Source organism: Pantherophis guttatus, chromosome 16 (assembly GCF_059756535.1).
Source record: "Pantherophis guttatus breed Tessera chromosome 16, ASM5975653v1, whole genome shotgun sequence".
Lineage (NCBI taxonomy): Eukaryota > Metazoa > Chordata > Lepidosauria > Squamata > Colubridae > Pantherophis > Pantherophis guttatus.
In genome coordinates, this window is record NC_142078.1 from 19,452,407 (window position 1) to 19,464,485 (window position 12,079).

At 49.7% G+C, this 12,079-nt stretch overlaps 2 protein-coding genes across 6 annotated transcripts in view; both read right to left on the reverse strand.

Annotated features, from left to right (window-relative positions):
• Positions 1-1,800, reverse strand: part of PKN3 (protein kinase N3) — a 31,159-nt gene extending 29,359 nt beyond the window's left edge. For all 3 annotated transcript variants that reach the window (XR_004594440.3, XR_004594439.3, XM_034436154.3), the window contains exon 1: positions 1,382-1,800. Coding sequence is in view for 1 of the 3 variants with exons in the window: in XM_034436154.3 (XP_034292045.1) it covers positions 1,382-1,405 (24 nt within the window). In the remaining 2 variants the exon portion in view is untranslated. The remainder of the gene's footprint in view (positions 1-1,381) is intronic.
• A 762-nt stretch (positions 1,801-2,562) lies between these two features.
• SET (SET nuclear proto-oncogene) lies at positions 2,563-10,303 on the reverse strand. 3 transcript variants are annotated; one of them, XM_034436160.3, is made up of 8 exons: positions 9,359-10,303; positions 7,936-7,993; positions 7,237-7,379; positions 6,775-6,878; positions 6,357-6,470; positions 5,202-5,372; positions 5,002-5,107; positions 2,563-3,967 (listed from the first exon to the last, which is right to left on the reverse strand). In XM_034436160.3, the coding sequence occupies exons 1-8, from the start codon at positions 9,429-9,431 to the stop codon at positions 3,960-3,962; spliced, it is 777 nt and encodes a 258-aa protein (XP_034292051.1). In that variant the 5' UTR covers positions 9,432-10,303; the 3' UTR covers positions 2,563-3,959. The 3 variants fall into 3 exon arrangements, with proteins under 3 accessions (XP_034292051.1, XP_034292050.1, XP_034292052.1); XM_034436159.3 differs by having other exon boundaries at positions 4,961-5,107; positions 9,359-10,283; XM_034436161.3 differs by having other exon boundaries at positions 5,017-5,107; positions 9,359-10,236.
• Between the last annotated feature and the right edge of the window lie 1,776 nt (positions 10,304-12,079).

The window sequence follows — 12,079 nt, forward strand, 5'->3', positions numbered from 1 at the left end:
GAAGAAATCTTTCTCAAAAAACTGAAGGACATATCTGCTAAAGTCACTGAATGTGACTACAGGTAGTCCTTGACTTACAACCGTTCCTTTAGTGACCGTTCAAAGCTACGACACTGAGAAAAGCAACCATTTTTCACACTTATGACCGTTGCTGCATCCCCATTGTCACCTGGTCAAAATTCAGATGTTTAGCAAACTGGCATGTACTTATGACGGTCGTAGTGTGATTCGGGTGATTTCCCCTTCTGATGATCCAAGTTACTTAACAACTGTGGGACTAACTTAACCATGGCTGTGATACACTTCACGATTGTGGCAAAAACGGTTGTAAAAAGGGGCAAAACGCATGTAACGACTGTCTTGTTTAGTAACAAAAATGTTGGGCTCCATTGTGGCCATAAGTCAAGGACTACCTGTATCCTGTAGGAAATTAAGGAAGAAGAAGGCGGCCTCGAAGAGTCATAAAGGTTGAGTTGTGGTGTGATGCTTCACTCTTTCTCATTTCAAGGCAAAAAAGGGCGAGGGGGGGGACACACACACGTGTGGCAGTGAGATATTCCACAGCTCAACTCCGTCCCCCCCCCCCGCCGGAAACCTGGGAAGGTTTCCCGTCTCTAAACAAACAACTCCTGGAAATTGGAGAAACAGTGGCAGAGGCAGGAAAGTCTCGCCCAGCGAGGAAACAGACCGGATTTTGGAGGAAACGCAGCTCGGCTTAAGGTTAAGGCAGGGCAGAGGGGCTGAGATGGCGATGGTGGTGGGGGTGGGGGTGGCAGCCTTTCCAACAAGCAAAGTCAATGGTTGGGGGTGGGGGAGAAGCCGGATTCACTTAACAACCATGTGAATCACACCTCCCTGCCTAGCCTAACACAACACACACATACACATCCAAGAGACCCTCTTCCCCAGGCGAGAGAGACCCAACCCTGACAGAGCCAGGACAGGCAGGGAAGCCAGCAGCACAAACGTTTGGGCAGCCCATCCTTTTTTTTGGGGGGGGGGGTCTTTGCAAAGAAAAGGAAGGCAGAGAAGGCAGGTTTAAAGACCCCTCCGCTGAAAGGCCAGGGGCAGCCCCTGGAGGTCCCAGTCCTCGGAGATCCTGGCCCCCGACCTCCAAACAAGCCAATCCACAGGGCTCGGATTCCCGCCCACCCCCCTCCTCCCACCCGTGAGCCACACAAAACGCGTGTCTACCGTCGGAATCCCCAACTCGCGCCTGGTTTTGCAAAACCCCAGTTGGACAGGACCCCCCCACTCCCTCCCTCCAGCCGGTTCCCTGGCGGCGTAGGCGCAGCAGCCCCGGCTGGGGAAAGGAGGCGCCGGCCTTGAGGCAGCTTTGCAAAGGCGCACCTGCGCTGCGCGGCGCCTCCTGCGCTCTCACCTGTTGGATCTGCCCGGACGCCATCGCCGCTGCAGCCACCGGAGCCCGTCCGGCGCCGGCGGGGAACTTTTTCAAACTTGGCCCGGCCCAGCGGAGGAAATGCAGCGCGCATCTCGCGCCCTCTGCTGGCTCTCCGACCCGGCCGGAGTCCGGGAAGCCCCCGGGAAAAACTCGCCCTCGCAGGTAGCCCCCCGGGCCCTAGGAAGGTGGCGGCCTCTGGGGCAAGTTTCCCCTTGTGCTTTTCCCTCGGGTGTCTCCCCAAAACCCCCTTCCCCCTCCCTTGCCATTGATGGCGGGATGGAAGATGCTGAAGGTGGCAGACTTGATTTCAAGCCCCTCGTTCAACCTTGTTTTATTTATGAATGAAAATAATAAAGGTAGAAAGCAGGACAGCGTCCCAATAAACCCTTCTTCATTGCAACCGTATGCTATATACCAGGGGCGCTTCTCAATACTTTGTTGTGCCCAATAAAACCCCTCCCAGCACATGGATTCTGTTTTAATTGAACAATTTTTGCAATTTTGGCCTTTCTTCAAACGTTTTGGTGCAGTCTCAATCCGCCTTGTAAACCTGGTTTTAATCTTGGGAGAAACAATTCTCATTGGGTGCAATTTGCAATGCAAACGTTCTAACAATATCCAATTTGTATTCAGAGGGATCTCTAAATTGGATCCTGTAAACTGTTGGAAATTAGGCCTGAATTTGTTTCATGTCAGATCCAGATTAAAAATAAGCCTGTTTTTTAAGGCAGTTTCTTAGAGAGGGCAGAAGCATCCTGTTATTTCAACAGACACTTCTTTGAGTGAAAGATGTTGTAAAGAAAAACCGGATAGAAAATTTAGTTTGGCTGCACCAATGAGAAGTCACATTTCATTTTTCAGCAGGCGATTCTTACTATTTGAGACTGTCCTTCAAAATCATAGATGGGATTTACTTATACTTCTTTGGTGGATTTAGCAATACAATTTCTCAAGTGCAGTTTAATTTGCTTGTCTGATTTGCAACTGAAGCGAATCCACATGCGAAAAGCTATTCTTTAAGGCGGTATTATCAACTTAAGATATACATAACAGCGCTTTAAAAATTTTGACCAATGGCACGAAGGCTGAGGAAGAGTAACCCCAATGAGCTCTGCCCCACAATTCCCAAGGGAAACAAAAGCTTTTTAATTCAAGACCAATCCAGTGATGATCTTTATTGATATCAACAGATGAAGTTACATAATTCTTCCTACATTGAATTAAAATTTAAAAGCATCACGCTAGGATACCTCAAAAGCATCTTCATCTCCCCAGAAAACCAGCCAGTTCAGCTTTGTTTAGTTTGGTTGTCAATTTATACAGGGACTGCCAGGTTTTTCCACCCCCGAGAACCAGCCAGTCACAATTCACAGGGGAAAAACAAAAGGAAGGAATGATGATTTAGCCTGAACCTGGAGCCCACCAGCCCTCAGCCCTGGACCCTGGATGGATACCAGAGAGGGAAGGGTTGCAGCCGTTTGCACAGGCAACCTCTTGGTCTTGAGGGTCCCTCGTGATGCGTTTTGCTCTAGTGGCATGCTGAAACACCAGGCTTTGTTTAGTGAAGACTATCAGCCCCCTTGTGTACACATTAAGTTTTATTGTAACAAAGCAACTTGTACACTTTTTAACGTTTAAAACTGAGCATTTCTTTTCCAGTGAAACAAAAAAAAAAAAGTTGGAAAAAAAACCAAAGCAAGGAACAAAATTACAGTAGAGAATGTAAATTCCAAATAAAATCCTACAGGGGAGAGGGGGGGGGGGGGTCGGCTGATTCTCCATCAAGTGGAAGGGCTGAACTGTAATCATTGGGAGAGAATTTATAATTTTTTTTTGTTTTAAAGTGTCATCTTAAACTGCAAAGATGTTTGTTAAACATCACGATTAAACATGCCAAAAGGAGAAGAATCCATGTTTTGTCAAAATGCCCATTTAACCCACCCCAACATCTGAAACCCACCCCTTGCTTACCCTGTCTATAACCCCCCCATTTTTTTTTAGCTTTTTCATTTTTTTTTAAACAAGAGAAATAGACAGATACATGTTGGTAAATGCTAACTGTCCATATTCACATAGAGACACAGTGTAATCTCCGAACCCAATATACAGAGAAAGAAGGAAAAAGCTAGATTCTATGCAACTACCACACAGGGGGGCCTAGCACTCCGCAGCCTCCAGGCTGGAGCAGACGGTTCTCGTTCTTCCCCACAGAACACAGTGCGCTGATGCCACTGACAGTTTTTTTTCTTTCTTTTTTTTTTTTTTCGTTTCAAAAAACAGGGATTTAAAAAAATTGAAATGGGTCGAGATTCTCTTCCACTGTATTCTGCTCAAAGATATTTTTCTCCAAAATTATTTTGTGAACCATGGTGAAGAGGAGAAGAAAGAAAAGACCTCGGGAGAACAATGCGACTGAGCACAAGAGGGCAGGGAGGGGGAGGGAAAGGGTGGGGGTGGGGGGGAGGAATAAGACAGCAATTTGCTCCCAGGGACTGGTGGAGGGAAAAGGAAGGATGGACTGTGGTTGGAATCTGTCAGTGTTCAGTCATCTTCTCCTTCATCCTCCTGTGGAGAGAGAAAAAGCAACATTTTCAAATAAACGGCTGAGTTAATTAAGTAAACCACCCGTGTCTCCATTTCCTTCGGAACCAGGGAAACAAGCAGGAAGAAGGGGGCAGGGTTTGAACAAACTTGATCTAAGGCTCTTATTATTACTGGGGAATGCTTAGTGGGGGTTCCGTTTTGGGATTGTGAATGGCTCTCTGGTTCCACTTTGAAGTCCTTTTATGTTACATTGGTATAGCACTGCCAGCAAATATATTACGCTAAAAGATGAACCTGAATTTGAAGTGACCACCACCCACTAAAAGGAAAAAAAAAAATCTATTGTGACTGAATTGGAGGCAATTTTCAAGATCAAAACTAGTGCGCAGGGTGAAGTGGGCTTTGGCTGTGGAAACTACGGAAGCGAGATTCTCGTTTCAGTGCCCTGGGGCCATGAGGTCCTTTGGAGCAGGGTTTCCTGACCTCAGCAACTTTAAAGATGTGCGGACTTCAACTCCCAGCATTCTCCAGCCAGGCTCTGGAGCATAATATGACCTAAGTAAAGTAGCAGGTTACACCACCTAGAGGAGAAAAACCATTAACTGGTGTTTATGCCACTTGCCCAGCGGCATTTCTCCCCTATGGTGGTAGCGGTACATCAGATCATGGCGATAAAAAGAAACATTTCCTTCCAAATCCATTCACCTGCCATAAATAAGCTAATTAGTGCTAATCCAATCCTGTGTATATATATAAATATACACTTTTTAATTACGTGGGATTTATCAGCAAAAATTAAGTTTCTCCTGCTCGCTGAGTGCAAGTTATGCAACTTGTAACTACAACTTTAGCAGAGGCTGAATTCGAACTACGAATCAGCCAAAGCAACAGTTTATGGTGAAGTATTCAGTCCGGGGAATCTTCAAAAGGCTAGTTCTGTTCTGAGCTTACAAGTTTCAGGGCAATGTAAGGTCCCTAACTGCCATCCCAAGAGGGAAATCTTAGAGCTCTAACCTCTCCTTCTTCTCCCTCATCATCATCTTCATCTTCCTCACCCTCATCTTCATCACCTTCCTCATCGATGTCCTCCAAGCCTTCCTCCTCTTCATCGTCATCGTCATCCTCTTCTCCCTCACCTTCTTCATCGTCCATATCGGGCACCTTGTTGGGCACAAAGGAGAGTTATAGCAAAGGGAACCCCCCCAAGCACTTTGACCAGCCCGGCAGCCAACGGGCCTTCCCGGCAGACGCTCACCAGGTAGTACTGCAGCGGGTTTGGCCAGATGTCGTCCTTGATGACCTCCCCTAGTTCATCGGCCCCCGCATCGGAGTGGTCAGTAAACCAGGTAAAGAAGCTCTCCGGTTCTTCATGCTGCCTCTTTCTGCTGGCCTTGTTCTGCGTCTGGCTCGAGCGCTTTGTCAGGTCCTTAGTCCGCAAAAGAGCAAAAAAGATCAGTCCTCCCATCCACTTGTTTTCTCTCCACAACTGCTTGCATGCCAACTCACAACTCGGTTTGTTATTAGAAAGTTAGCAACTCCCCACAACGTAGTAGGGGATCTATCTGATGTTTCTGCTAAAATTTGGTAGTGGAGTTCATCTGCCTCTCTTCCTTTGACAGTCTTATCATGGCACAACAGCCAATAACAGTGAAGGAAAACAAGAGCTTGGTACTGGGAATAGTTTAAGAGAATCACAAACATTGCAAGCAGACATGACCTTGAAATTATTTCTCCCATCCTGAGGGGAAATAAGGATGGGATCCTGACTCCAGGAGCAATCTGTTGTAGCATCCCACCCTCCATTGCTAGAAAAATGCGATTTTACTGGCCTTAAGGGTATTTCCTTCAAAACTTTGTCATAGTTCAAAACTATGCACCGACTGTGACATTTTACCACAGCCTAGTTTTGCCACATAAGGTTGTTGGGAAAAATCACAAATAATGAACGGCCCACAGGAAGGCAGCATAAAGGTTAACGATCTCAGAATAAACCAATTCAGTTCAATGGGGCAGATTTTTCACACCCATTGTTTCCATTGCCCTGTGGCAGGCTGATCATGGCTTCCAATTAAGACCCTCCCTTTCATGGTGGGATTCAACTTCACATGCTGCAAGGATTTTAAGGAAGGAACAATCCCCCAATATTTTATTTCATGTAGTTTGTCTGCTCCAAATTCTTGGCCGGAGGAAATGCTACAATTAACAACCTGAATCAATATTCTAATCAGAGTGACACTATTACATAAGTAGATGTACTTTCATAGTAAAATAAATAGTCTAGGAACACTTTTTCCAACTCTACACATTTTATTAAAAGCCATCAGCTTTTTGTGAACTTCTACTATCAGACCCCTGTTCTTATCTTTTTACTGTTACGTATGGTAATTTTACACTTAATGGAGTTAAATACCTTCCCAGATTTCCATTTGATTTCGCTGGACTTGGATGAGGGGTCTCCACTTTCGTTCAGATGAAACTCTTTGGAGAGCATCTTGTTTTCAAAATAGGGATTCTCATCAAAATACTGCATTCAAAGGAACAGACAAAAATAGAAAGTCTTGAAATTTACATATTGCATATAGTATGACCTCTGAATTGCTTACCATCCGTACACTAAGCTTGCACATTTTCCCCCTGCACAACCCAAGTGCAGATTGTTGCAACCTCCCCCCTTCCCCCATAACCAACAAGCACCCTCAAAAGGGTTTCAAAGCATCAATCCATCCTCTGGAAGGATATTTTGAGACATGCTGCGGAGGAAATGTGTTCCAAACAGCATTTTTTTTTAAAAAAAGTGTAAAAATGGTGTGTCCTACACCTGTACTTACAAAATCTATTCTGTAACCTGATTTGATGTCCTCAAACTCCGTCACCTCCACTCTGATCAAATAATGCAAGGCTTCTTCATCTTCCTCTCCCAACAGTGCAGATACTAAGGCAGAAAGATGAAATTTGTATTACAAATAATTTCAGATGAAGCCACTATCTCATTAACCGGATCAGTTTCTCCCTCAAATGTATGCTTTCCTACTTAATTCCTGCTTAAGTGTTCTAGAATGTTAAGTTTAACAGTAATCAAGGCAATTGGGAGGAGGAACAATATTAGATATGTTCACTGCTTTGAGTTATTTATAAAAACAATAAAGCTGGGATTAAAATAAAATCTAAAATCTAACTGAAAATAGGAACTAGCTAACTAAGGACCTTTGCATTTCAAGACTTTCATTTGCATGTGATATGAACGACTACATGTTTTGTAAATTTTCAGAAAAATAAACAACTTTGCTTACCTTGTGGGTGGTTGACAAATGTTGTTACCCAAAAGTTGGGGATTTTGGCGATCAATTCTGACCTCTTCTGGAAAAATGGTTGGCGGAGTTTGTTGTATTTCTGTTCTACTTTCAAAATTTCCTCACTGGCTTGTTCGTTCAGTCTGAATACAAGATTTAAACATGTGTAAAAACCTTTATGTGGTACCGAAAGCTAGAGTATTAAGCAGATTTTAACCCAACATGGAAGCTTTCACATAGCAAAATGCCAAATCCACACTTCATCAAATGTAACATTTATCACAGAAAGATTTTGTTTTGGCTTTAGGTAGAAAACCTCAACTGAGAAGTTCCAGTGTATGAAAGAAATGAATTGAGCATTAAACCATTTTAATTGTTCTGCATGAGAGTTCTTGTTTTGCAGAAATGTTACAATTTATGTCAAATCCTCAAAACAGTGGGTGGGAAAAAAACCCTGAAACAGCCAATTGTGTTACATTGTTTAAATAAATAAAAAAAAAAAAAGGGGGGGGAGAGATTTTTTCTCAACTAATTCCAAGTTCAAATTTTATTGAAATTCTATATATTAAAAATCATCTTAGACTACATCCTATCAAGCTAGTTATTAAATCAGGAAAACCTATTTCCAATAGAGTCCTTTTACAGGATAGCAAACTAACCACAAAACACTTTTAAAAGCAGATTAAACACATGGTTTACCTGTCTATTTCATTCTGTACTTCATCAATATGTTCAATTGCTTCCTGCTGCTCTTTGTCTGGAGGGAAAATAAAAGTTTCAAAAAGGATCAAACTGGGGACAAGGCAATGTTTTCAGACATCACACATGGCGTCAAGAGTCCCGGAACTTTTGCTAAATCCGGCACCCTTAAAACAGATTTGAACATTTTGGCCTTTCTCTTTCGGCAGCAACCCCAAATCCTCCCTCCAGGAAGGGAAGCCCCCCCTTGCAACAGAAACACGAGTCTCCCTCCCATATCTGCTTAAAAGGGGGGGGGGGCGTGCAATCGCTTGCATTGGGTTCAGTCCTTCCCTTTGGCCTAGCAACCTGGCCAGGTGACTTCGGGCCAGTCCCCTTTTCTCCCGCCCCAACCCACCTCCCAGGATTGTCGTGGCGGGGAGGGGAAAACGAGGCTCTTTAAAAAAAAAAGGCGGGATTGAATGAAACTTGGCTGGAACAACGGGCGGATTTTTTTTTTTTTTTAAAAAAGGCCCCCAATCCGAGTCTAAACATCTGGCGGTGCCCTGAACCGTAAGAAAAGCCGCCCACTCCTTTCGCTTCCGGTCCAATTCTGCCCCCCCCACCCCCACTCCCACAACAGGAACAGCCCACCCCAAATTCAAAAACTTCCCAGCCGCATCTGAAGGCGGGGAAAAATAATAATAAAGAAAGAAGACCCCCCCATCCCACCTTAAGGAAGTTTCCCCCCCTCCCCTTTTGGGAATCCCAATCCATCCCACATTCGTTGCAGCTCCTGCAGCCGGAAGGCGCCCCCTCCCCTCCTCCTGGTGGGGGTGGGGGGGAGGAGGAGGAAGGAAAAAAATATATATATATATAAAAATTCCCACCCCCTCCGGGACGAACCACCTGCCGGGCGCCAAGTTTCCCCGGCACGTGCGGCCCTCGCAGGCGGGGGGGGGAGGAGGAGGAGTGGGGGGCGCCCCCTCCCTCCAGGAAGGCGCGGGTGGGGGGGTGGGGGCGGGCGAGGAGCGCACGTGGCGCCCCCGAAGAGGGAGGGGAGGGGAGGGGAGAGCGCGGGGCCCCCGGCCATGCGGCGAGCGCAGCCATCATGGCGGCCTAATCGGCGTGAGGGGGGGGGGAGGAGGGGAGGGATCGGCGCCATCGGGCCGGCTGGGCCTCGCTGGAGCGGCAGACAAAAGGGGCGCCGAAGATGGCCTCCTCCTCCTCCTCCTCTTCTTCTTCCTCCTCGGCGGGGAGAGGGAGGCCGTCCAGGCGGCGATCGGCGTTGCAGGCCGCACATCCGGCCCCCTCGCCCGCCTGCCTCCTCCGCCTCCGCCGTTCGCGCCTCCGGGGAAGATGGCGGCCGAGCGGCGAGGGAAGAGAAGCCAAGAAGGAGCCCGGCCCCGCCCGCCCTCCCGCCCGCCCGCCCTCCCGCGCCTACCGGAGATCTCGTCGGCCCCGTCGTGGTTGGAGTTGAGCTCCTTCTTGGTGACTTTGGCCGCCGGCGCCGACATGTTGAGGGAGGAGGGAGCGCGGAGACTCGCCTCGCCTCAGACCGGCCTGGCCCGGCCGCCGCCGCCTGCCTCGCTCGCTCGCTCGCTCTCCCGCTCCGACGGCGCTCCGACGGCCCGCCCGCAAGGCCGCGCGTCGACCGAGGCGGCGCTGGGTGGCCGAGCCCGGGTCCCCTCACGCGATGACCGCCGCCGCCGCCTCCTCCTCCTCCTCAGGCTGCTCCAGGCGAGGGGCGAGCGCTGCGCAGGCGCAGAGAGGCGCTTTTTCTCCTCGCCCTCCCGCGGCCGCCAGCCGACTGAAGGCGCGCACGGAGACTGCGCGCAGCGGGGCCCGACTCGGAGGATTCTCCCGCCCCCTGAGGCGCGCAGGCGCAGACGCGGCCCCTGCCGGACGCTAGGAGACGGCGAGGGAGGCGGTGCGCAGGCGCGGAGGGCCTCCTCTCCTCGGCGGGCGAAGGCCCGCGGGGGAGCGCGCAGGCGCGTGCGGGGCCTGTTAAGCCCTCTCCCCAATCGGGTGGCAGCAGGAGAGAGGATGAAGCCGAGCTAAGCCGCATGCGCGGCCGCGAGAGAAAGAAGGAGAGAGAAAAAGAGAAGAGGGAGAAAGAGAAAGACGTCAGCGCGGCTCCCTGCTTCCCGCCCTCCGCCTGTCTGCCTTCTGCGCAAGCGCACAGGCGCCTTTCTTTCTCCTCCCCCCCCCCTACAGGAGTAATGGAATAAAGAGAGGTCAAGCGGCCCTCCTCGAGAAGAACAGCGTTCTGCGCAAGCGCGGTGGCGCGGCGTCTCCCCCTCCCCTCTTGAAGCGCGCTTCACTTTTTTTTTCCCAGCGGGCGATGTTTTGAACGAAGGGGCGGGGCTGAGGGCCGAGAGCCCGCCCCTCTTCCCTTTGGATTGGTGGCCGGGGGTTATAATAGGCAGCGCAGAGGCTGGGAGTGGGCGGGGCGATCTGGCTCTATCTGGTCCCGATGCCCGCGGGGGCGAGCGAAAGTAGGGCGGCGGGCGCGCATGCGCGGGCAGGGGGGGGAACGCGTGCGTTTGCGGAGAAAGGCTGCTGCGCGCGGGAGTTTCCTGCCCTATTGTGCGCTGGAGGGGGGGGAGGGGGGAAGGCTCTTTGGGGCTGTTGCATGCATGTTACATGTTGCACGTCTCCGACCTAGCTTGCAAATGACACAAGCTGTTGCAGAAAGCCCCCCCCCCAGCTTTCCAAACGGGGGGGGGAAAGAGAATTGGAGATCAAATCCCCCTCCCCCCTTCAGGCATGCCCTTGCAGTGCAAAACAAGGCATGGCCACAGCTGCACCCCTCCCCCCCCCAGTTGCCTGGGGGGGCTGCAAAGAAATGCTGCAGAAAATGCCAATTGTTCCAGCTTCTCAATCCTTAAATCGTTCTTGCCCCACTAAAGGCGAAGCAGAATCAAGACTTTGGTGGGGGCGGATTCCACAGGCACAGCAAACCCCCCCCACTGCTCCTCCCCCCAAGGTTGATGCGGCTGGCTGCCCACCAGCAATGGCACCCGCTTTCCTGCTGCAGCCTCAGCTTGCCCTTGCACCAAACGTGCGCTTGTACCGTCCGCTGAATCACGGCTCATTGGCCCTGGGTTTACCCGCTCTGGCGCTCTGGGAATGCACAACCGACCCGTGGGAAGCGGCAGCGCAAGGCTCGGCGGAGAGGCGGCAGAGCTAATTGGCGGCTTAAGTGTGTTGCGTGCAAGGTTTTTCCAGCAGGGTCGGTGCCAAATCCCTCCTGCACAAATCCTTGGCTGTTTCCCTGGGCTTTTAATTCCCCAGAGGCAGAACACCACAGCTGGAAGAGACCTTGGAGGTCTTCTGGTCCAACCGCCCCTGCCTGCACAAGCAGGAGACCCTATACCCGTGATGGCGAACTTATGGCACCCACAGGTGGCACAGGGAGCCATATCTGTGGGTACACAAGTGTTGCCCTAGCTCAGCTCCAGCACACATGTGGGTGCCGGCCAGCTGATTTTCAGGCCTTCTGGGCCCACCAGAAGTCAGGAAACGTGCCGTTTCCCGCCTTGGGGGGGGGAGGGGAGGCTGTTTTCACCCTCCTGAGGCTCCAAAAAAGCCTCTGGAGCCTGGGGAGGGCAAAAAAACGGGCCCACCGGTAACCTTTTTGCTGGGTTGTGCGCAGATGCAGGGGGGGGCACAAAAAGGTTAGCCATCACTGCCCTATACCATTTTAGACAACTGGCTGTCCAGTCTCTTTTTAAAAGGCTCCAGTGATGGAGCACCCAAAACCTCTGGAGGCAACTTCCGTTCCACTGTTTGAGCCCAAAATTTCAGTTGTTAAAATGAGCTTTGCCCCATTTTTCGATCTTTTTTGCCACGGCTGTTAATAACTGCAGTTGTTAAGTTAGTCCCACAGTCATTAAATGAATCCGGCTTTCCCCATTGATTTTGCCTGTCGGAAGATTGCAAAAGGGGATCATGTGGACACTGCAACCGTCGTAAGTACATGCCAGGTGCTAAACGATCACTCCGTTCATTGACAAAACTTCAAGAGGTCTCCCTGCTCAGGTTGGGAGACAGGGCGATGTTCTGGCACATACCCCAAATGTGTTTCAGGGATGTGTCTTGTTAAAAATGGCTTTAAAAAAAAAAAATCAGAAGGGACTGAAAGATTTTTAACATCCCTAAG